Below are 25,191 nucleotides of genomic sequence, written 5' to 3'. Positions count from 1 at the left end.
TTCCTAAATTAGACTAGTTCCTTTCCATTCTCTCAACTCTTATATGACTAAGAAAATGCCTTGGTCTGGAATTGCAACTAACGAAAACAGTGTTGCCAAGTCGGTAGAGTAGGTCACAGCTTTTAATAATCTCCTGTGGTACTTTCTGAAGCTTATTAGAATGATGCTCACCATTGTTTCCCAAAGCAATAGCTTCCATAGCTCCTGGGAAGTGTTTATAGAGCAGCCAGGTAAGAAATGTCTGGTTGTTGCAACAACTGTTAGAATTTTGAAAAGTCCAATAGATTCCCCTGAACATCATTAAAATTCTACAATCAGATTACACAACTGAAGGAACTATTTACATGAAGACTATTTTCTTTTTTGCTCTTTGAATACTGCTTCTCCAAATCTACCTCTTTCCTATTTTTATTATTTTTAATTGGAGGATAATTGCTTTACAATGTTGTGCTGGTTTCTGCTATATATCAATAGGAGTCAGCCATAGGTATACCTGTGTTCCCTCCCTCTTGAAACAGAAACAACTACAATATGAACAGCAGAATGTAAAAATCAGAATTATTATCTTATGTAATTACTTATTTGAAGAATTCATGTTTAATTTGACTTTATTTAAATGTCTACAGGTGGTTCTTTTGGTTCATGGAGAATTGAGAATACAGGTAAAGTATGAAAAAGATTTTTGCAATTAAAATAGTTTAGTTTAAAAATGGTACTGGAAAAATAAATATTTATTTAATATTAAAAATTACTAAATAATTTAATTGTGAAAATACAATTCTAACAACTAACCTAGTAATACTTTAATACTAGCATGAATCGATGTCATTATTGTAATTTACCTCATGCATTCTTTTGTCTCATCTTAAAAATATCAACTGATAAACCAGTATTTGTGCCCAGAACAGTTAGATGTTGTGCAATATATATAGGAAATATAAAATACGGTTAAATGCTAATATTAAAAATCATATAGCTCTGTAGCTGTGTTAGTTATTTACTGTTTCTTCTTTGCATGATAGTGTAAGGGAGAGAAAATTGGGTATTTAACCATTTTAAATATCTTGAAACATAGGAGACTCCCCAACCTAGGTGTCTGTAATTAATACTCAAAGCAAAAATTTCCAACAATGTGCATAATAAAATATAATCCCTTTTTGAATAAGACAAAAGGACAATACGAAGAATATGAGACCGCAATACAAGGCAAAAGGAGATACAAACGTGAGTGGGTGAAATTCGCAAGACCCTGCAGAGAAGGAGAAGACAACTCGAACAGAAATCCAATTGCCAAAGTAAGTCTTACGAGCAGAAGCAATGTGAGTTTTGAGAATAAATGTACTAGGTGTAAATTAGAATAATGCGGAAATTCCAATTAGTAAGATACAGATTGAGGAGTCCATAGAACAAATAATCTGGTATTTTCAATAACACAAAAAATACAACAATAATGGTATTAATAATATCAATTTAAAAGAGAAAGATGAAGGAGTTACAGCTTCCAGAGTAATTAAAAATAATTAAGAGCCATTTCAATATATTTCAATGGATATGCCTTTTGGGATTCAGATTCTAGCAAATGAATAGAAAAATGTATATGGCCAAGTGCTTTGTTTGGGGCAGCAAATTATCCTCAGAGAATGTGACTGTCTTTACCAATAATGTATTTAACACGGGTTCACTGCAGGAGTTATGACAATTTCACAAGCTGAAAACATTCAGGATAATGTCTCTCAATAAACCCAAAAATACCATACTCCTAATCAAGTGCAGATTAATCACACTATTGTTCCAGGCAAGAGAGGTTAAAGGCATAGAGTCCAGATTAAGTTGAGGTGGACCTTTCTACCAGTTGGTTCTCATGAGAGTCAGTTTAGTCAATCACAGCTGATGTCTGGCTGCCAGTGCAAAAGCAAAAGTCCCTTATCACTAGAGCACGCTGCTAGGGAACAGAGGTAGTGGCAAGCAAGATTACAGTTTTCACCACTGCCAGGCAAAAGATGCCTTGCCCAGGCAGGAGCTAATGCCCCAAGCTCTTCAGAGAGGCACTTAGATCAGCTAAGAGTTGCCTTGCCCAGACTGAACACTCTCAAGAAGTCCTCACAAACTGTTCTTATTTAAAGCTTAAATGTCTCCCAGCCATAGTGACTTCTCCACGCACTTGTATCAATAAGCCCCAGTGTTGCTCAGCAAGAGCCGAGCTGAATGTATATTGACAGTCACAGATATCCACAACAACATCCTGACAGCTTCCTCAATGCAAACAACCACACTCTTAAAGCAACTCTATTCCTAGATAAAAACAAAAAAGTAGATTTGAAATCATAGCAAACCAATATACAGCAATAAGACAATTAAAGATGGTTGACAATCAACATTGGATTGGCCATGTATTCAGAACTGTTGAAGCTGGGTGATGAGATATATCAAGTTCATTATACATTCTAACTTTATAATATATTTGAAATTTTCCCTATTAAACATTGAAAGATTAATAATAATAAAAGCAATTCATTCTAATATTTTTAACACTTAGTATATTATCACTTTCCATTTTTTTCTCCAGCTTCTCCTATTTAAAACTAAATGTCTTTTGTGTGTGTGTGTTATCTGCTAGGCAAGGAGGCATTCAGTAGTAGCCTTGTCCTTGACTTTCTCTCAACCTTTTAACATCACCATGGTGACCACAGTCTGGGCAAATACTCTAAGGCTGGAAAGGTTAAGGTACGTTGGTCCATACTGGCCAACAGAGGAAACAATTTGAATTTATTTCATATTCCTAGTAGCTATCAAGGCAAAAAAATAAACAACACAGTGTCAGAAAGCATGAATAAAATGAACAGATGACTTGAGAGTGTGGAGCACAGGAGGGTAAGGAAGAGGCCTGAGTGATGATCACCTTAACATTTTGGGTATTTTGGACTGCAGATTACTTCAGACTTCGAAGCAACCCAGAAAATTACCTACCACATCTCGGGAATAGGAATTGATCAGCCCCCTTTTGGAATCTTTGTCGTTGACAGAAACACTGGGGAAATTAACATAACAGCCATAGTTGATAGAGAAGTAACCCCAAGCTTCCAGGTAAGTGTGCGTCCTCGATATCACCCTTTCCCTTGTGGCAATGACTTTAGAAGGTTAATCTAGAAGGATATCAGTGCATGAATCCATCCACCATCAAATAACAAAGAGCCTTTCTTGGATGTTCCTGGTGATCCACTGGTCAGGACTCTGGGCTTCCACTGCAGGGGCTGCAGGTTCAATCCCTGATTGGGAAACTAAAATCCCACAGGCTGCAATGTGCAGCGTAAAAGTAAAAAAAAACAAATAAAACAAAGAGCTTCTGAAGGTTGTGCCCCTGAAGGAACAACCCAGGAGGGTGTATGAACACTGAACTCCAGCATGCTTCTGGCCAAGACTTTCAGGCTAACAGTAGCAGCCCACAAGAAGGGGTAACTTGGCCAACTAGTCTACCCAGAGTAGACACTTTCCTACTTTGTCTCCTCTTTGTGAAAAATATTTTTCCTCTTTGCACAAAAGAACTGTATATGCTGCTGCTGCTGCTGCTGCTGCTAAGTCGCTTCAGTCATGTCCGACTCTGTGCAACCCCAGAGACGGCAGCCCACCAGGCTCCCCCGTCCCTGGGATTCTCCAGGCAAGAACACTGGAGTGGGTTGCCATTTCCTTCTCCAATGCATGAAAGTGAAAAGTGAAAGTGAAGTCGTTCAGTCGTGCCTGACTCTTAGTGACCCCATGGACTGCAGCCTACCAGGCTCCTCCGTCCATGGGATTTTCCAGGCAAGAGTACTGGAGTGGGGTGCCATTGCCTTCTCCGCTGTACATGCTAGGAGAGGCCTTATCTCGACAAGTTTTAATAATAAGCAAACTGGTGTTGTAGAACATCCATTAATGTGTCCTCTCCTTTTCTAGATTACGTGTCGTGCTCTCAACGCCCTAGGACAAGACGTAGAAAAACCACTTATACTAACAGTCAAAATTTTAGATATAAACGACAATGCTCCAGTATTTTCACAAAGCATATTCCAGGGTGAAATTGAAGAAAATAGTGCTTCGAGTAAGTCTTCGGCAGTAACTACCACTTTTAATTATTTTTGTTTAACTTTCAGATACAAGCATGATTATCATACATCATTTTATTCTCTTAGTTTCATCAGTAGCTTTGTAGAAAAATCCATGAAGACAGTCTGGGTCTTCCTTGCTAATATTTGTGATTGAGCTACTTATCCACTGCCATTGTACTTCTAGGCTATGGCTGTGTTATCAAGTCAAAGCTTATTCTAGTCACAAAGCTGAAGAGGGGGCTTTAGACAACCCAGATGCATCAGCTGGGCCTTCTTAGATTATAAGAGACAGAGACACTCTCCTTACATGGATAACTGGGGGGAAAGGGAGAACATAAAGCCATTCAGCAAGGGTAAAAAAATGAAGAGGAAACGGTCTCAACCTCAACACAACCAACCAAGGCTTAGTGAGAAGTGGAGGATTTTTATGGAAGGCAGCACAGGTCAACTGACTCCGTCACCTGACTAAGAGATACTGCACGTGACATGTAGTTTTTTGGCATACAGATAGTTTTAAGATCTTAAAAGACAAAGATCAATTTGAAATGGTGCTGGATATTTAACGGGAACATAATGTCAATCTTTACATAGCCTTTAATGAACTTCTGTACTCCTAGACTCACTGGTGATGATACTAAATGCCACAGACGCAGATGAACCGAACCACCTGAACTCTAAAATTGCCTTCAAAATCATCTCTCAGGAACCTGCAGGCACATCCATGTTCCTCCTAAGCAGACACACAGGGGAAGTCCACACTTTGACCAATTCACTTGATCGAGAGGTAAAGCAAGGCTCTTGGGAGCATTCAGTAACTCAGGATTCAGTTGTAAGCAACCCAAGAGAGGTGACTCCCTTCTACCTAAGAAGGAAAGAGGGAAGGAAGAGGGGTTCTCTGGATTCAACTGACCCAACTGAGGGACGCTCCTCGAATCCTACTGTGATTTTGCTGGGGTGGGTTGTGTGTCTGAGACCTGCACAATCGACTGTACCTCAATAAATGAGTATCCCACATCCATGGAAGTTAAACTGAGGGAATAAGAGAAGGCATTGTATCCACGGACAGAGACTGAACTGGGACTAATCCCTCATGTGATGGAGGAAAAGGAAACTTCCTAGGGAGAAATTCGTATCTGGAATAAAGCCTTCTCTGATGCTGTGCTTTTCCTCCTGACTTCTTTCCATTTTACTCCTGTTTCTAGAACACTAGAGAATCCCCAGGAACTACCTGATGGTCCCATGGTAGAGCTTCATGCTCTCTCTGCTGAGCAACCGGATTCAATCCTTGGTTAAGAAACTAAGGTCCCACAAACCACATGGAGCGGCCACAAGGGAAACAGAAAAAAGAATCCCCTTACTCTCTCTTCTCCATTGTTCTATCGACACATCTCCAACAACACACAAGACCCCATCAGACTCTGTATTACTTTTACACAAATGATTTTCCAAACAGACCAGTAAGGAAGCTCCATAAATGAGCTTCCCTCAGATAAACAGAGTACCATCCTCATTGTCCATTTCTGCTCTTAGTGCACTTTCCTGCCCTAAGAAGCTCACAAAAGAGAAAACTTGTATCAGCCCCATAAAGACTTCCTCCTGTGCCCCACATGCTTCGTCTATGGTGGACAATGAAAGTGCATGTGGTCCTTCTAGAGAATGAACCATGAGTTTAAATATTTTCACTTCCTTCCCATAGGAAGCAAGTAGTTGTCATTCATATCCCTGACACTAGAGATTAATCATTTTTCTTTTTTTCCCCAAATTTAGCAAGTTAGCAGCTATCGCCTGGTTGTGAGTGGTGCAGACAGAGATGGAGAAGGACTATCATCTCAGTGTGAATGTAGCATTAAAGTGAAAGATGTCAATGATAATTTCCCCACATTCAGAGAATCACAGGTGTGCCTTTTATTCCTTGAAAAATAATTACTTAGAACATAATTATAAAATAATTATATATATATGTTTATATATATATTATGTTATACCTTACCACCATAATTTGGGATTTGCTGGCTTGCTGGCTTTTAGTTACATTCTCTGCACTTTTCTTTTAAAATAAACTATTGTAAAAGATAAGAATTCAGGGACCAGCAAAGAGCCAATACATAATTTGGGAATTAATGACTAATGCCATTCAGAATGAAAATAATTCTTTTAGATAAAACCTGACATTGAAACTTAAGTTCTGCTTTTTTTCAGTATTTAGCAAGGATTGAAGAAAACACTTTAAGTTCTGAGTTGCTTCGAATTCAAGTAATAGATTTGGACGAAGAGTTCACTGATAATTGGCTTGCAGACTTCTTCTTCACGTCTGGAAATGAAGGGCATTGGTTTGAAATAGAAACTGATCCCAGAACTAACGAAGGTATCCTGAAAGTAGTTAAGGTAAGGTCTGATTTCCTTTCAGTGGGAAAAACATTCTGTATTAACCAAAACTGTTACTTTATGTTAGCCGAAACTGTCATAAATAAACCTTATTCACTTACAAATAATAATATCACTTCTCTACATAAAATATAAAACACACACAAAAGTAGACAGAATTTTGAAAACACAGCCCCATTTCCTAAGGAGACTTTTCTTAACATGTTGATTTATTTCCTTCCAAACTATCATCCTTTCTACAGAAACACAAACACACTAATAGATATATATGTATCAGTGTGCCTGTTTTAAGCACAAGAAAGTAACACATTTCCTGACTTAAACTCAGGAACAGACAAGAATACATTGAATAGTGGCTTGTGCATTTGTGGACTTACTTTAAATGGATTAGCTACAGTCCTCGGAAGGGAAAAACGGCAACTTTTTCTAGAAGATGGGAATATATAAACTAAGTTTGCAAAATAAACAATTCAGTAAAACTTCCATTTAACAGACTTGGTTACAACAGACCCTTCATCTGAAATAACATAAACCTATTTATGTCTGTCTATTGTATAGACCAGAAAAATATTACCACTGTTTTAGGACATTCCTTGGCATAGGACATTGGACTATATGAGCTTCTCTCTTAATTCCTTGAGTCCAGCAGAATGACAGACCCATGATATTCCCTTAACAGGGTGACTGCTGCAATTCCAGATTGCTGGAAGCCCCATACGACTTCCTATTACTCTGCTTTCCAGAGAGTGAGCTACAGCCCTCCTCAGTTGCAAGGTTTTGTTATAGTCTGGCCCTGACCTTCCTTCCTATGGCCTGTGCTGCCGCCGGCCTTGCCGCCCTCTCTTCGAGATGCTGGCAAATCCCTTCTGGGTAGACTTCCCCACCCCCACCTCCTGTGTCTACCCCCCTTCATTCTCCGTCTACCACATTTTTCTGAAAAACAGTTTGGACCAATTACTGTCCCTTAAAAACCTTCCTTGTTCTCACTGGCTGTGAAAATGGCCCTCAGTTAAAGACTGTCCCTTTGAATCCGCTGCAGCTTCTCCTAGCCTGTGGGAACCTAGGAGTGGTTGGTCCAGTTTGTCTTCAGGGAAGGCTGAGCAGCTCCTCAGGGGGCTCTAATATGCAGCCAGGGTTGATGACCACCTGCTGGCCTTGGAGATGACCTTCAACCCCCTCAGAGTTGTACCCCAGGCCTCTCACTATCACCAGCTCCCTATCACCTTCTGCTAAATCTGGCATTTACTCTGCCTGAATGACTCCTCCTCACCCTGAAATGCTCACATGAAAACCTCTAGGAAGCCTTTCCTGATTTTTCTCAAGTCCAAGTTTTCAGTCGCCTTCACACAGAGACTCTACCATCTCTTTGGTCACTTAGCCCTTACATTCTAATGACCAGTTTGAGCATCTTTCTCTTCTTCTCCACTAGGAAACCCTTGAGTCCACAAAACCAGGCACTGCCAAATGAAAACTCAAATCTAGACCTCATACCTTATTTTCAGTTATACTCCAATGTCCAAAATGAACATTTCCTTATCCCGTCACCCTTAGAAAATTTACTAGTGAATGAAAACAGCTATCCTGGGATATCTCTGGCCTTGACTTGTGCCACTTCAATATGAGAGTCAAACAAATAGTGAATACATAAGACCATATGAAAATGGTTCTATGGAGAGTTGGTGGGCCACCCTCTCACTGCTCTACAGAAGCCTATGTGCCAACCAAGTTTAGTAAGATAATTTGTCGTTTCTGAATTTTTTTAAGCCAGGAAAGATATTACTGTACATGAATCCACTATTTCCACTGCAGAGAATTCACTATTCTGTGAGTGGATGTAGCTACCATTTACAGGAATGTATTGTGGGTCGTAATTTGTTCAGTCCTTACAACAATCTGATGAGGTAAGAGTTTTTTTTTCTTTTTCAGAAGTAAATAGTTGAGGATCAGAGATATTAAATATTGTGCCCTGAGTCACACAGCTATTAAGTAGCAGAACCAGGATTCAAACCAAGCAACAACAACAAATTTGGAATTCTTTCCACTGCATCACACAGCCTAAAGAAACTGTAAAGGTGTTTTGTTAGTCTTAAAAGAGATAACTGTGCTTCATAAGTATCTGTCACCAAACTGAGGTTTCATAAGCGAAGAATTCTGAAGGACCCTCATCAGAGCATTACAATCATCTGTGAAACCGTTTCGCTGTATAGAAAAAAAGGATTCATTCATAGAAATAAAGGAGTCATTCATAGCACATAACATAGAGTTCTCTGGTCCTCTTACCTGATCATATTTTTGTGACACTTCTTTCCTTCTATTTTTATTTTTACTCTAGTCTCTAGATTATGAACAAGTACAGAGCATGCAACTTGGTATCGCCGTCAAAAACAAAGCTGAATTTCACCAATCCGTAATCTCTCAATATCAAGTCCAGTCAACCCCACTCATAGTTCAAGTAATAAATGTGAGGGAAGGAATTGCATTCCGTCCTTCTTCCAAGACATTTACTGTCCGAAAAGGCATAAGTAGTAGACAGTTGATCAATTACGTCCTGGGAACCTATCAAGCCATTGATGAAGACACTGGTGAAGTTGCGTCATTTGTCAGGTGAGAATAATTTTTTTAATATCTCGTTATTCCTTGATGAAGTTTCTTTTACTTTTATTGACGTTTAGTTGGTTTACAATGTTGTGTTCATTTCTTATGTACAGTAAAGTGACTAAGTTATAAACATATAATCTTTTTTCAGATTCTCCATTTCAGTTTATCACAGGATATTGAATATAATTCCCTGGGCTGGACAGTAGGACCTTGCTGTTTACCTTGACTAGCTTTAATTTATAAACTATTGCAAAATAATATCTAAACTACTCTATGCCAAGAATATAAAGAGATACAATGGTAACCAACTCAAGGACCTATATAACTCAGGAAGAGATGTGCTATGAGCTACGTAGCATAAACATAAGTGAAAGTGGAAATGAAGAGTGACAGCCTGTCTAGTGAGATCTAGAAAGAGTTTCATGCAAACTTTCAGTTGAGCCTTAAAAAAGTAGAATTTCACCAGAAGACCATGGTGTAGTCAGACATAGAACAGTACGTACAAAGCACGGTGCCTAAAATAATAAAACACCATGAAAAGTTGCTGCTATAGTATAAAGAACAAGGACACAGTTATTTTACTGAGCAGAGCAGAAAATTTAAAAACCAGGCTAACATATTCTTAAGGCTTATGAAATACTCCTTGTCTAGGCTAATATGTTAATTTTCTGCTGCTTTTTAAAAAGTATATTTCAGAGTCTTATGAAAATACATTAAATATAAGTCATTTTCATTAAATAGGTAACATTCCATGTTTGGAAAAAAACTTACTGTTTTCTGTTATAAAACAGATATGTCTTGGGACGTAATGATGGTGGTTTGCTAATGATTGATTCAGAAACTGCTGAAATCAAATTTGTCAAAAACATTGATCGAGATGTTACTTTCATAGTTAACAAGACAATCACAGCTGAAGTTCTGGCCATAGATGGTAAGAAAAAAATATTATTCCAATTAGCATTTTTTTATGAATAGATGCTTTTGATTACTAACATATTACATTTATCACTGCATGCATATGTGCTAAGTCACTTCAGTCATGTCCAACTCTTTGCAACCCCATGAACTGTAGCCCACCAGGCTCCTCTGTCCATGAAATTTCCCAGGCAAGAATCCTGGAGTGAGTTGCCATTTCCTTCTCCAAGGGATCTTCCTGACCCAGGGATCGAACCTGCATCTCCTGCGTAGCAGGCAGATTCCTTACCACTGAGACACCAGGGAAGAACCTTTATCACTAGATAAAGTTGATTACCTTAGGGGTCTTGGGTCTTAAGTCTGAGGTGGCTAAATCTAGGCGATGACTGAGCATCTTAGCTTCTCAGTGGAGTTCATTGGACCAGTGAATTCTGGGTTTAGTCCTACTATTTGCTGTAGTTGGCGCAAGAATTTCTTGATTTGAGAATGTGGACAAAGATTGATACAGAAGGCCTATCAGGGAAGTTCAGCTCAAATGTGAGGTGCCTTTGTGAGTTACTTACACACAGAGTGAGTTACTTACAGAGACTTATATGCTTATATCATAGAACAGGAAAAATCTTCTGAAAAATTTTCTAAATGAAGCACCTTGACTATGTGCTTGACTACGTGCTTCTCTAAGTGTAAAATTAATTTATACTCAAGGCAATTTCAGCAAACATAAAAATAAAATAAAAAATCATATTATCTGGAAAAACAGAAAAAAGCACTAAGGGAAACAACAGAAGTAATTCTTAATCCCACCACTGAGAGATCTTATATCTTGGGTAATAAAAATAAATCATAGTTTATTCCAAATACTTTGGTTCAAGCTTTTAAAGCAGAAATCTTCCACACAGTCTGGGTTCATGCACTAGAATATATTTAAGAAAACTATTATTTTTATGTTGATTTCATTCATAATCAGTGAATTTATCACCTTAAAGGTCTTGGTTCCAATCACATTGAATAGCTGATGCTACTAATTAAGGTGGCTCAGAGGTAAAGAATCCACCTGCTAATGCAGGATTCCATCTGTGGGTCAGGAAGATCCCCTGGAGAAGGAAATGACCCACTCCAGTATTCTTGCCTGGAGAATCCCATAGACAGAGGAGACTGGCAGGCTCCAGTCCATGGGACTGTAAAGAGTCAGACATGACTTAGTGACTGAACAACAACAAGCTAATTAAACTAATTAAAGACAGCAGGCAAGCTGATAATTAGATTTCCTTTTAACCAGGTACAGAAATTGGGTGACATCTTTTTATTTGTAGGAATAACAGACACAATTTCATGAGTACGTACACTAATCTGGTGCATGTGAGATCGTTTTTTTCTAATATTTATTTATTTATTCCCTGGTTGCACTGGGGCTTCTTTGCTGTGTTCAGGCTTTCTCTAGTTGCAGCAAGCAGGGGCCACTCTCCAGTCGTGGTGCACGGGATTTTCATTGTGGCGGCTTCCCTCGTTGCGGAGCACAGGCTCTCAGCTTCAGTAGTTGTAGCGTGTGGGCTCAGCAGTTGCAACTCACAGGCACTAGGGCACAGGCTTCGCAGTTGAGGTGCACGGGCTTTTACTCCACGGCATGTGGTGTCTTCCTGGACCAGTGATCAAACCCATGTCCCCTGCGCTGGCAGGTGGATTCTTATCCGCTGTGCCACCAGAGAAGTCCATGCATGTGAGAGACATTTTAAGGGCTTACTTATGTTTCTTTATTTTGCACAACTTGCTCTGTATAGTTCTCTAACTCTAAAATGTTATTCTTACAGAAAACACCGGTAAAACTTCAACAGGCACCATATTTGTCCTAGTACCTGATTTTAATGAAAAGTGTCCAACAATTGCCCTGGAAAAGGAAGCAGTCTGTAGTTCGTCACCTTACGTGGTTGTCAGAGCTTCACCACTGGAAAGGGATAAATATGCTGGCCCCTATGAATTTTCAGTGGAAGACCAAAGCCTAAAACTTCCAGTTGTATGGAGTATCTCAGGAAGAGATGGTGAGTAATTGTAAAGCTGCTTCTACAAATGAAAACTGCTGCTTCTTTATATTTCCAGAAGGTTAAGAGGGAGTCCATTTGGGAGCAAGTCCGTTCCAAGAGTAATTTTTAAAATTCTTTGCAATGAAGATGATGTCCTATCCTCATGAATTTCCTCTGTCTTCAGAAAAGGAACAATATAAGATATTCAGTTCAGTTCAGTCGCTCAGTTGTGTCCAACTCTTTACGACCCCATGAATTGCAGCACACCAGGCCTCCCTGTCCAACACCAACTCCCGGAGTTCACTCAAACTCATGTCCAATTTTAAAAATTCTTTGCAATGAAGATGATGTCCTATCCTTATGAATTTCCTCTGTCTTCAGAAAAGGAACACTATATTAGCACTATTTAAAATTTTCTGTTTTTCTCATGTGGACTCTATTGGATATTTTTATATTTTCAATTTTTTATCTGTATCTCCTCAGTATACCAAAATAAATAAATAATGAAAAGATTACAGTCAGGCACCTATTTTACTGCTGAGCTGTTTAGATTTCTAAATACATAAACTTTTCCTAACTGGCCAGCCTGTCAGCAGACTGGAGGGGTCAACCTGCTCAAGGTTGTCTAGTCTGTCACTAGTTAGGAATCTTGAAAGCATGGTAGGCTGAAATTCTCAAACTCATAAGCCAATGGGCAAGTTAATCCATCCTTACTTTTCTCCTAACTTTTATAATGCTAATTTCACATTTCCTATGTTTTCCAGGAGTCTCATAGAAAAAGCCATTAGACATAATAAGAATCTTCTCTCTTTTTAGATTTCATAGTGACCAGCAGGGCTTCCCAGGTGGCTCAGTGGTAAAGAACCTGCCTGCCAAGCAGGAGACACAGGTTCAATCCCTGGGTCGGGAAGATCCCCTGGAGAAGTAAATGGTAACCTACTCCAGTATTCTTGCTTGGGAAATCCCATGAACTGTAGGCCGCCAGGCTCCTCTGTTGCAAAAGAGTGGGACATGACTTAGTGACTAAAAAACAACAAAAGTAACTATCGGGCCACTTCAAGTCCTTTGTAAATGACCTCATCTATTGCTTGCTCTTTTCTGAAATAATGTATACCCAACTGAACCCCAACAACCCTCATAACTGCTCCAGTCTCACCCTACTTATTTGTGACAGTGATGTGTCAATTGTCGCCCTATTCACCCAAAACAACAAGTAGTTTTAAGAGCCAGAGACACCTTGTCCTACTGCTGATGTGTTTGATGGTTCCCCTACAGCTACATCCGCACTCCTCACAGCCCCACAGCCAGTCTCTCCCGGAGTGTACAGAATCTCCGTCATGGTCACGGACAGTGAGGGGAGGCGGTGCGAGGAACCAGAGAGCTTGACCCTGGAAGTCTGCCAATGTGACTACAGGGACATCTGTCTAAATGTGTATCCAACCAGCATCACTAATCCCATAATTGGAGAGAGGTCTGGGAGGATGGGGGCTGCCGCCATCGGTCTGCTATTCCTCGGCCTTTTGCTGCTACTGTGTGAGTATGCCAGGGGTACGGTAGCATGTGCAGGGACAAAGCATCTCTGCAGCTGTTTTAGAGGCAGAGCTCACAGGGTGAGGGGGGGGCGGGGGGTGCGCTGACATCTTCAGGAAGACCCAGAAGTGTTTAAAGTTAACATATGACTTGCCAACAATCTATATTTATAATACAACAGAGCAGGTCGTGTATGTTAGACATATAGAAACCAGCACCAGAGAATCAAAGAAAGGCGAAAAGAAAGCATGGACAGTCTACACACTGCCTGGAATGTTCATGGTCAAAATAATGACTTTATCCAGGATTGCAGTACTTTCTAAAATGTCTTTTCCCTCTACAAGTCTCATGAAATTCTAAAATACAATAGAGTCCTGACCAAAAAAATTTAGGAAAAATTCTAAGATAGCATAAGCTTTGAGCTTTACAATGCACATAAATATATCGCACTCTGAGAAGTTGTTGCTTAATCCAGAATTTCCTCAAAATAGCTTTGCACCTGAAAATACACTCGTTTAAGGCTCAAACTTAATATGATGAAGTTTACTGAATACATTAAGGGACTTTACATACATGTATTTTTTTCTCTTTCTTTTTTATATTTTTAAATTATGAAAGTATGATAACACATTTACAGGAGAGAGTTAGAGAATACAAAGTTATTTGTATAGTTATAGTTCCACTACATATGACAATTATTTTTTAAGTAGGTAAATGAAGATTTTTAGAGTTGCAATATCAAACTCTCAAAAACTAACAGAATGTACAGAAATGTAGAAGGATAGAGTAGACCTGAAAAGTACTATGAACCAATTCAACATAATTAAGATTTATACAATTTTCACACAATAGTAGGATACAACAAATTCTATTCAAGTTCCCATAGACTATAAACTAGGAGACACTGGACCATACCCAGGGATATAAGACAAGTTCCATTCCAAGAGGGAGAGTTGCTGAGAATATCTGAATAAAAGACCGACATGATCTTACTTGTATTTTAGATAGATAACACTGACAGCAGTGTGTACTGCAAATTAAAAAGGGAAGAACAGTTAGGAGGTTATTATAATATTATAGCTCACATGGGAAGATGAAGGCCAGGTTTTGAGCCACAGCATAAGACTGGAAAGGAATGAATAGGTATGGGAGGCACAGTTGGAGTAAATGGAGAAGATCTGGAGACTAATGGAGAGAATGAATGGATGAGAAGTCCAGATGAACCACTGAATTCAGTTGCTACTGAAACCATTAAATGAAATTGAAAATATCAGACAAAGTGCAGGTAAGTAGGGTGGCAATCATAAATCTGATTTTGAAATGTTGAATTTTGAGGTACAGATATATCCTCTAGACTACTATGCAGTTGGGATTGTGGCTCAGGATGGCAGTCAGAGGAAATATACTGTGATATTCCCACAGTCATATTTGCTTCATGTGATCCTACCATTTGCAAAAGATCGTATCTTGAATTTTGTGGACAGAACATACACATGTTTCTGTGGAAACACAGTCAATGCTTTGAAAAACTTTCTCTGGATGTGTATATAAAAATCGAATACATACTGTACATACAATGATCAACAAGACTTCTAAAAGACTGTTATACTCATCTAAAAATACTGACCATACATATATATATTCATCACTTTTCAAAATGAATTTGCCCACTTAAAATAGTCAACCCTTCCCATACATTTAATTAAGTCATAGAATTGAGGATGGCAATAAAGCCTTTGGAGGTATCACTTATATGAACAGTTTGTTAAATTCTGAGAAAATGTGCTTTGTCCAACTTATTTTATATACTTGGCCCAATTTTTTCATCATATATTTACATTTATATATATGTAACTGACCTAATTTGTATAATTGATGTAGCTCATTCAAACAATACGGGGAGTCCTCATGGCACTCAATACCATCCTTTATCTCCATTAACTCATAATCCTTACAATGATATATATCCCCCCATTCTTCGGATAGTTAATGGAGGCAAGAAAAGATGATGTAATTTGTCCAGCTGGTGAATGGTGAAGCCAAAATTCAAACCCTAGAAGACTGACTCCAGAGCCTATATACTCTTAAACCCCTCACTAAGCTGCCAGTAAGTAAAAGAATTCAAACTAGGATTTAGTGCTTTCCTTCTTCAGGGCAGGACTTCCCTCATAGCTCAGTCAGTAAAGAATCTGCCTGCAATGCGGGAGACCCAGGTTAGATTCTTGGGTCGGGAAGATCCTCTAGAGAAGGAAATGGCAAACCACTCCAGTATACTCGCCTGGAGAATCCCATGGACAGAGGAGCCTAGCAGGCTACAGTCCATGGGATCGCAAGAATCACACACAAACTCAGTCGGACACAAACATCCAGCACGCAGGGCAGAGGTGGAGGTGGGGTCATCGACCACCCAGCCTGGGAAGTGTTTCATTTCTCTCTTGGCCTATTAGCCTGCTGCTGCTGCTGCTGCTGCTGTGTTGCTTCAGTCGTGTCCGACTCTAAATGATGCTAATCTTTATTGCCAAGATGTGACCTATCTGCACAGAAAGAATGATAATTACCCAGGCAGGAAGGCCCCTCCAAGCTAAGGATGCCTAAGTCACCATTAAGAGTGTAATGATATTAGATCATCACTTGCAGAGGGAGTTTGTAGGTTAATTGCTATTTCATAAAGAGGTGTTTAGAGACCAGATTACCATATCATTATAATGCCCACCTAAAATCTTGACTATTCAGGTGTGTATTCACCCCACATCATATACTGAGCTTCAATGTGTACAAATAAAAGCAATAATAAAAAAAATATATTATAGAAAATAGTTGAGGAAATGAATGACCACTTTTATCATTCATCAAACAGTGCCTCTTTTAAGAAAATATACAGGTCACAAGAATAATCTGATCTGTCTCCTTCAGTTTCATAATTATGTGAAATTTGAGTATGCTTAGTTTATCCAATTTTACCTTGTAGAAATTAATTTTGCTATTAGATTTTCCATAAGCATTAAAGATACTGCATTTCTTTGTAATGTTTCCAACAATTGCCCTGTCAAGTCATTTCCAAGTGATTCAAATATCCTGATATTTTGTTTTCCTTCATACTAGTGGCTCTCCTCCTGCTGCTGACCTGTGACTGTGGGGCAGGTCCTATTGGGGGAGTGACCGGTGGATTTGTCCCGGTGCCGGATGGTTCAGAAGGAACAATTCACCCGTGGGGAATTGAAGGAGCCCAACCTGAAGACAAGGTGAAGATCCACTTTGTAAAACATGTATTTCACTCATACAGAGCAAACTTCAATTTACATACTAGATAGAAAAGGGGATAATGGGGTATAAAAAATAAGACTCCTGATCATCAAGGACCTATGAGAGTGCTGAAATGAATGGAGCCTTTTAGGATCTTAGCTCTTCAGATGTCACATCATAAAAGCAGTTACTCCTGCAAGAATTTGGAATTCTTGTAATGTCTCCATTTAAAAGGGAGTGTATTTCACTTATATTGCTGAAATCTGGTTAATTTTTAAATATATTTTTTGCATATTGCTTGTAGGAAATCACAAATATCTGTGTGCCACCTATAACTGCCAATGGAGTTGATTTCATGGAAAATTCTGGTAAGTGAACATTGAATTTATTTTTGAAAGGAACAATGGGTTAAATAAGAAATATTAAAAACTAAGAAATGTTCTAAATTCTCTCCTTAATAATTTGTGCACACACTGAGATATTACCAGTGAAACAGGGTTTCAATGAATCGGTTTACTGTTAGTATAGCAGTCAATTTTGTGACCTAGTTCTGACTTCAATAAGTTCATTTGTCTACTGATGTCACCATTTTTACTAGCAGAAGATTTGTTATATTTCTCCAAACTTCGGTAAACTGAAGTATAGCTCTCTGATAGTTGATTACTAATTTTTTAATAAGTTAAGGATTTTACATATATAGAAAAATGTAAAGGAGAATATAAAACACACTATGTACCCACCATCCAACTCTGCCTGTTAACACTGGTAATATTTGCAGTTAAAGTGTCGTGTGGGCCCATCCTAGATCTTGTTGCCCTTCTTTCTTCCCCAGAACAGGAACCTGATTTCAATTCAATAACCAATTCTTGTATTTAATCATGGGTTTCCCCAGTGGCTCAGTGGTAAAGAATCTGCTTGCCAGTGCAGGAGATGGGGGTTCAATCCCTGGGTCAGGAAGATCCCCTGGAGCAGGAAATGGCAACCCACTCAGTATTCTTGCCTGGAAAATCCTATGGACAGAGGAGCCTGGTGGGCTACAGTCCATGGGATCGAAAAAGAATTGGACACGACTGAGCAAACTGCAGCCATGAAATTAAAAGACGCTTACTCCTTGGAAGGAAAGTTATGACCAACCTAGATAGCATGTTCAAAAGCAGAGACATTACTTTGCCAACAAAGGTTCGTCTAGTCAAGGCTATGGTTTCTCCTGTGGTCATATATGGATGTGAGAGTTGGACTGTGAAGAAGGCTGAGCGCTGAAGAATTGATGCCTTTGAACTGTGGTGTTGGAGAAGACTCTTCAGAGTCCCTGGGACTGCAAGGAGATCCAACCAGTCCATTCTGAAGGAGATCAGCCCTGGGACTTCTTTGGAAGGAATGATGCTAAAGCTGAAACTCCAGTACTTTGGCCACCTCATGCGAAGAGTTGACTCATTGGAAAAGACTGTGATGCTGGGAGGGATTGGGGGCAGGAGGAGAAGGGGACGACAGAGGATGAGATGGCTGGATGGCATCACTGACTCGATGGACATGAGTCTGGGTGAGCTCCGGGAGTTGGTGATGGACAGGGAGGCCTGGGGTGCTGTGATTCATGGGGTCGCAAAGAGTCGGACACGACTGAGCGACTGAACTGAACCGAACTGAGCAACTAAACAACAATATTTAATCATAATGGGACAAGGATCGCTTGTGTTGTCATATAAGTGAAATTATTTATTTCTTTAGTTTACCAAACGACTATTTCATTCATCTTATCTCAGTGCCACACTAAGGTGTAAACTAGAACAAGAAGCATGCTAAGTTGCTTCAGTCAAACCCAAATCCCCTATGTCTCCTGCATTGGCAGGCACATTCTTTATCACTAGCGCTACCTGGGAAGCCTATAGAACAATAAGATTTAATGCCTAATATTCAAATTTTTCTTAATTCCATGCTTAGCAATAGATTGTTTTTAAATGTCCAGCCTGAAAAATCTACATAAGATTGCCCCCAAAATGTAACTATCTGTCTTTATCAGCTATCTTAATCCTTATTTGCTTCTCCCATTACATCACAAAAACAATATTTTGAATTCTCTAGGAAAAAGAGCTTTCCATGAAAATGCAGTGTAAAGGCAACAGGCAGAACAGTCACAGCTCATTAAATTTTCATTAGGCACTAAGACACCTAATTAGCATTGGCTAATTTGCATGATTACATTATGTATGTTTCCTCTTTGGTTTCCATATTGAGCCAATATGACAGCTAAATTACAACTTCTTTTTCCCTGAAAACAAGCATCACATTAGAAGCTTTCCATGGCTGTGCGCTGAATATTTCATTTATACTTTTCCATTTCTGGCTGTTGTCACTGAAAATCTATTTTATTTTTTTAATTGGTATGGTTTCAGAAACAATACCTCTCTGAAAACAATGCCCTCTGTTACTCCCTCACCTCCTCTGTTACTCTCACATTACAGACTGTGGGGTGTTCTTCTCACCTTGAGTCATAAAATTGTATTTTCTCCCACATGCTGGCTTTACTTGGCAGGTGCTCTTGGATATCAAAGATCAGTAAAAACCAAAACAAAACAAATCACAGCATGAAATGTTACAGCACTTTATCCCTGTTTTTAGAAGTCTGTACAAATACATATGCTGGAGGGACGGTGGTAGAAGGAGCTTCGGGAATGGAACTGACCACCAATCTTGGAGCAGCTGCAGGATCTGGGGGTGCCGCGGGGTTCGGAGCAACCGCTGGTCTGAGCAACTTTTCCGTGGGACAGTCCGGGACGATGAGAACAAGGCATTCCACGGGAGGAACCAACAAGGACTTTGGGGAAGGGGCAATAAACATGAAATTCCTGGACTCCTACTTTTCTCAGGTAATCTGGTGGAAAACTCTGTGGCTTTGTTATCCTGTTTACATTAGAGATCTTTCTACTTGACTGAACTTCGGTTTTACAGTTTGGTTCTTTTGCAGCTGGTATAAGACAAGAAAAGAGAAGTAAAGGCTCCTTGTTAAAGTAACAAGGATAACCTAAGGTGGCTGCCAAAATCCAGCTACTGGTCAAAAGAAAGAAGGGATGGGTAGACACAAAATGAGAGAATATGGCAGCTCATTCCTCCCACTGAGATAACAACAGAAAGCAAAACCCTCTGCTTTTCAGATCAGCGGCATCCTCTTTAGACATACAAAGCAGTTATTTCTCATTTCCTGTACCATGAAGTATGTCAGAATACATCGGCATACATTTTTCTGAGAAGGTTATAGTATTCTTCACATTGTCAAGGAGTCCATGTCCAAAAATGCTGAAGAAACTTTAATGACCCAAACATAAAAGGGGAAACAAGGGACGTGGTCCAAGATGAGGCGAGGTGTCAGGAAGCAGAGAATCTACAAAGGGACAGGGGTGAAGGACAGAGAGGACGCTGGTAGGCAGGTAGCTTGCCTCCTGGTTGGTGCATCACTAGAATGGATCTCACCTACAACTCTGCTATCAGAGCTGCAAGTGATGGCATTTGTCCTCGTGGTCAAGCAGATGAAGGCTGACACAGTGTTTGAGGACAGACTGACAGGAAGGATCAGACTCCCAGTTATGGGTCAGACTCTCACAAGGGTTACAGTGTCTTGGCCAAGGCCCCTGGCTGGTGAGAGCTGCCTCAGATGATGAGGAAGCCTGCACCCTGCCCCACACAATGACCTGCAGTAACCCAAACACACACAGGGACTTTCACAGATGGCCCAGCAAATAACCTCCAGGCTCCACACACATTTGCTCTGTATGGCTAAGTCCGTGTCAATGCAAGTCTTAAAACTCAAGAGTTCAAATATGAGCCTACAACAGACTCAAGTTTGAAGGAATGTCAATTGCATCATTCTCCAAACACAGATAACTTCTGTAACAAGACTGCTGATATGGAGTATGCCCTTACTTCTTTTGTTGCTGTTGCCATTCAGTCGATAAGTCATATCCAACTCTTTGGGACCCCATGAATTGCAGCACGCCAGGCTTCCCTGTCCATCACTATCTCCCTGATTTTGCTCAAACTCATGTCCATTGAGTCAGTGATGCCATCCAACCATCTCATCCTCTGTTGCCCCCCTTCTCCTGCCCTCAATCTTTCCCAGCATCAGGGTTTTTTCCAGTGAGTTGGTTCTTTGCATCATGTGGCCAAAGAGCTTCAGCTTCAGCATCAGCCCTTCCAGTGAATATCCAGGGTTGATTTCCTTTAGGATTGACTGGTTTGATCTCCTTGCTGTGCAAGGGACTCTCAAGACTCTTCTCCAGCACTGCAATTCAAAACCATCAATTCTTTGGCACTCAGCCTTCCTTACGGTCCAACTCTCACATCTGTACATGACTTCAGTGGATTACCTCAATCACACAGTCACGATCAAACGTTGAGTTCTACGAAAGGTATTACATCCTTCCCCTGAATGTCTCTTACAGTTCATTTTCTCCTCTTCTCTCCACCTTTAGAAAGCATTTGCCTGTGCAGATGAAGACGACAGCCAGGAAGCAAATGACTGCTTGCTGATCTATGATAATGAAGGAATCGAGGCCCCCAGTTCTCCCGTCGGCTCCCTGGGTTGTTGCAGTTTTATTGCCGATGATTTTGACGAGAGTTTCTTGGACTCCCTCGGCCCCAAATTTAAAAAGCTGGCCGAGATAAGCCTCGGGATGGATGACGAAACCAAAAGCTCTCAGCCGCCTACCAAAGACAGCAGTTCTAGGGTTGACGCCTGTGGCCAACACGTACAAGTCCAGCAGTCAGAGTCTGTTAGGTACCAGACTTTGTCAGGCAGCCAGGGGGCATCTGCGCTGTCTGCTTCCAGTTCTGTCCTGCAGCCCGCCGTTTCCATCACTGACCCTTTGCAGCATGGTAGCTATCTGGTAACGGAGACTTACTCGGCTTCTTCTGGTTCCCTTGTGCAACCTCCCGCTGCCGTTTTTGATCCACTTCTCACGCAAAATGTGATAGTGACGGAAAGAGTGATTTGTCCTACTCCTAGTATCACTGGCAACCTACATGGTCCTACAGAGCTACGAGGATCAGACAGTAAGATCTTTACAGAAGATCCTTCTTCCCGTCTGATATAAGCAGAGTGAACTGGAATTACATACTGGCCAAATACGGATACTTGAACCAAATTATTCAAAATAGCACAGCAAATCTCATAGTATTGGTCTGATTTGGCACTTATTTGCTACTCTTTCATAAACTGGTCATGATTACAGTCTAAATTGTCTAGTTTATACCCCCACACTGGATGTGTGGTCACTCTTACTTCTCAAATTCAAGTCCTAGTAGATCTTAAATGTTTTCCGAAATATCTTAAGATCATATTCAGTGGGAAAATTTCCTAATAATTTTTAAACTTCAAATGCAGTGTGTTTTGTGGATTAAGGACTTGGAGTCAAGACCCCCAGTTCTTGAATTTTTCACCTTTGCTTACATCATTAGTAATGATGTAAGAATCATAAAGTCTTCGCTAAAGCATTTTGAGCTGCTTGGGAAAAAGAAAAATAGTTGCATTTGAACTTCTTCCATCTTCTTGGTGTTGGGAGACCCTAGGGACATCTTTTGCTCAAGCTAAGGGTATTGGTTTACGCATTAAACTTGCTGCATCTATATTCCTCATACGCTCACAATAAGACAGTTTTGAAATAGAAGTATCATAGGAAATTTAGGAAAGTTCAGTATGGTGTAAATATTTTTGTGTTTTTTTAAATCACCTTGAAAGGATCTACCTAAAGAAAATATTTTACGTTAACTCCCTCCCTACACTTCTCAATAACAGCAATCCTGTGTTAATAGTCTTTGAAAATTACTCTTTATTTTTTAAATGTTAGTAGGTAGATGTAACTTACATATGACGTGTAGTGATATTTATCATGTTAACAATGTCTACAGATTCCTAGGAATACAAAATATGGCTTTTCTCACAAGCAAAAGAGGCCTCTGACTAGAGTAACACATAGTGAAATTTGTGAATGTGTATTATATACCGTGTTTCAGGTCAAAAAGGGATATAGAAAGAGATTATGAGTAACAATTTTATTAAGCCTCACTCCTTTTAAATGAAGCTGCTACCACAGTTTAATCCTTGAGTATAACCATGTTAGGTTAGTGACAGCTTAGAATATGTCATTTCATGTGTGTTACCCTGATGACAATGTAGTTCTTCAAGTCATTTCTAATCATTCAAGGTCCTCATCCTTTAGCCCATAGAGAGCACCCTACCTCTTATTAACATTATTGTCTTAGCTGAGACTTTACGAGGTCATTGTTTGGCTCTATTGTCTCTAATTGTATATAAAATAATCTTTTCTGGTTTTTGCCAAATTCAAATCAATATTTGTTTTCAGATGAAAGGCAAAGTATAAAGTGTTTGTGTTTTAACACAGAAGGGTGCAGTCCTAAGGATTCTCGGCGGGGAGGAGACCCCCTAAAATGTCCTTACATCTAGCATTCTTCTCTCTCCCTGGTGTCATGACTAACAGAAAGCCCAAGAAGTACAGGCAATCACTTCTTCCAAGACAAGGCTGCTGTAGCAACAAGGTCTGCAGAGGCCACCTTGAGGTGAGAGGAACTAGACCCTCTGGAGCAGCCTTGCAGGTCCTGAGGAAGTCGCCTTGCTGTTACCTCCGGGGCCTATTCTCAACAGAAGCTTGCTCTGGGGTCTAGAACACACAGAGCTGACTTGTGACTCTGTTTATGCATGAGAATTAAACTAATAATCAGAATAACCCTTGTTCCAAGTTCAGAAGTGTTTTCAGGATCCTCAAGGTATTCTAATATTTCCTCTTAAAATCCAACTCATGAAATGGGAATTTTGCTGCACTGCCAAACTGCAGAGGAAACTATGCCACAGTAGTAAAGTCAAATAAGGGGGAAAGTGAAATTAAAGGAGTTTTGAAAGAAAAGTAGATCACTCTTATCTAAGAGGACCTATAATTTTAATCTGCCATGTAAAATTAAATTCAAAGCAAAAATGTATCTGTATTTTTTCACTAAAAATAAAAAATGTTTTAAGCAGAAAAACTCTTTAAACACTATCTTTTTACTTGATGTATTATAAATTTTAAACAGTATATATTAAAACTTATAGAGTGGTAACATTGTTATAATAAAACTGTTTGGCAACAAATTTATGAGTACTTCCTTAACCATTTAGCAAAAACTGAACTATTCTCTGCAGTTAATAACTATTAAGAAATATGATGTAAGAAAGTGATTGCATGTGTATTTTTATCAGTATTTTTCCTCTTTTTTTTTTAAAGCTGACACTTTTTCTGAATCCTCCCCAACAGGAAGTACATGGGGACTTGGGATCTCTTCTTCAGGTGGAAATAGATGTTGGATGAGGTCAGGGCAGATTTTTATTAACTGGATGATTTAACTCATTTATGATCTATTGGGTAATTTGGAGTGGTCTCTCAGGCAAAAATGTTGACACCCTATGAAGACTCAAGAGAGAAAAGGTGGAGAAGGAGAAGGTAAGGTTTATAGCCTAACATGATGACAAAAATGTACCATGACTTTGGTGACAGCCATTAGCCCCTGCAGTGAGTCTGTCTGCCAGTAAATGTCTGAGGTGGCTCAGTGGCAAAGAATCTGCCTGCCAAGCAGGAGACACGGGTTTGATCCCCGAGTTAGGAAGATCCCCTGGAAAAGGAAATGGCAACCCACTCCAGTATTCTCAGCTGGAAAATCCCATGGACAGAGGAACCTGGGGGGCTACAGTCCATGGGGTCACAAAAGAGTCACAAACAACTTAGTAACTGAACAACGACAATAAAAGTCTGTTATTTTTATGTCTTCCTTTAAAGGGATACCACAAAACAAGTCCCTTCAGAGCCTCACATCTTGGTTTCGCTGACCCTCCTCATTCTTAAACACAACTTAAATTCAACTTGGACCTGGGATAAGGTGAGCAGAAACTGGATTCGAGTGAATGTTGTGTGAAGAAAGGTGGATGGCTTAACTCAGATGTCCTAGATCAACCCCAGGAAAATGAAAACCATGCAGGTAAATTCCAAAAATATCACCAGTTCCTCTTATTCACAGGAAGGTGAAGGAATAAAAACAGCAAGATCAGTTTCTCTTATCTAATTTTCAAAAGTCAAGTAAGGTGTAAATGAATACATTCAACTGACTAGCTTCGATGTAACTGGTGATTAAGAAACAACTAGCAATTAAGTAAAAGTTAAGGATCTTTCCTTCCTGTTATTGGCAATCCAGTATTTTCTCAACTCCTTTACTGAGTTTATAAGAGTAATCGTGAATCAGAGATCACATGATTTAACGCTCGCTCAACAACATAGTCTTGAGATTTTTTTTTTTACATAAGGGGGATATTTGATGAGAAAAGAAGGTAATCATTTAAATTCCAGGTGCCAGAAACAACACATCTTCCACAAAGAATACTGAGA

General features: G+C 39.6%; 2 protein-coding genes across 6 annotated transcripts in view; one reads left to right on the top strand and one right to left on the bottom strand.

The window, feature by feature from the left end:
* The window catches only part of DSG3 (desmoglein 3), a 32,526-nt gene extending 8,799 nt beyond the window's left edge, over positions 1 to 23,727 (top strand). Inside the window, exons 2-16 of one of the 2 annotated variants that reach the window (XM_086372886.1) lie at positions 627 to 662; positions 1,167 to 1,295; positions 2,929 to 3,084; positions 3,931 to 4,075; positions 4,700 to 4,866; positions 5,850 to 5,978; positions 6,282 to 6,467; positions 8,800 to 9,071; positions 9,857 to 9,996; positions 11,789 to 12,016; positions 13,274 to 13,531; positions 16,631 to 16,770; positions 17,076 to 17,139; positions 19,391 to 19,635; positions 21,235 to 23,727. In XM_086372886.1, coding sequence (XP_086229012.1) covers positions 627 to 662; positions 1,167 to 1,295; positions 2,929 to 3,084; positions 3,931 to 4,075; positions 4,700 to 4,866; positions 5,850 to 5,978; positions 6,282 to 6,467; positions 8,800 to 9,071; positions 9,857 to 9,996; positions 11,789 to 12,016; positions 13,274 to 13,531; positions 16,631 to 16,770; positions 17,076 to 17,139; positions 19,391 to 19,635; positions 21,235 to 21,855 — 2,916 coding nt within the window. In that variant the 3' untranslated portion in view covers positions 21,856 to 23,727. Of the gene's footprint in view, positions 1 to 626; positions 663 to 1,166; positions 1,296 to 2,928; positions 3,085 to 3,930; positions 4,076 to 4,699; positions 4,867 to 5,849; positions 5,979 to 6,281; positions 6,468 to 8,799; positions 9,072 to 9,856; positions 9,997 to 11,788; positions 12,017 to 13,273; positions 13,532 to 16,630; positions 16,771 to 17,075; positions 17,140 to 19,387; positions 19,636 to 21,234 lie in introns of both variants that reach the window. The other variant, XM_086372885.1, reaches the window with a different exon arrangement.
* LOC147345978 (uncharacterized) overlaps positions 1 to 25,191 on the bottom strand; it is a 302,780-nt gene that overhangs the window by 265,752 nt on the left and 11,837 nt on the right. The window lies entirely within an intron of this gene.

Source organism: Bos grunniens, chromosome 24, assembly GCF_055505025.1.
Source record: "Bos grunniens cultivar Pamir isolate PY7600 chromosome 24, Bosgru_T2T1.0, whole genome shotgun sequence".
NCBI classification, from domain to species: Eukaryota; Metazoa; Chordata; class Mammalia; order Artiodactyla; family Bovidae; genus Bos; species Bos grunniens.
The sequence above is the reverse complement of the archived record's forward strand: the minus strand, read 5'-3'. Positions and strand labels throughout refer to the sequence as shown.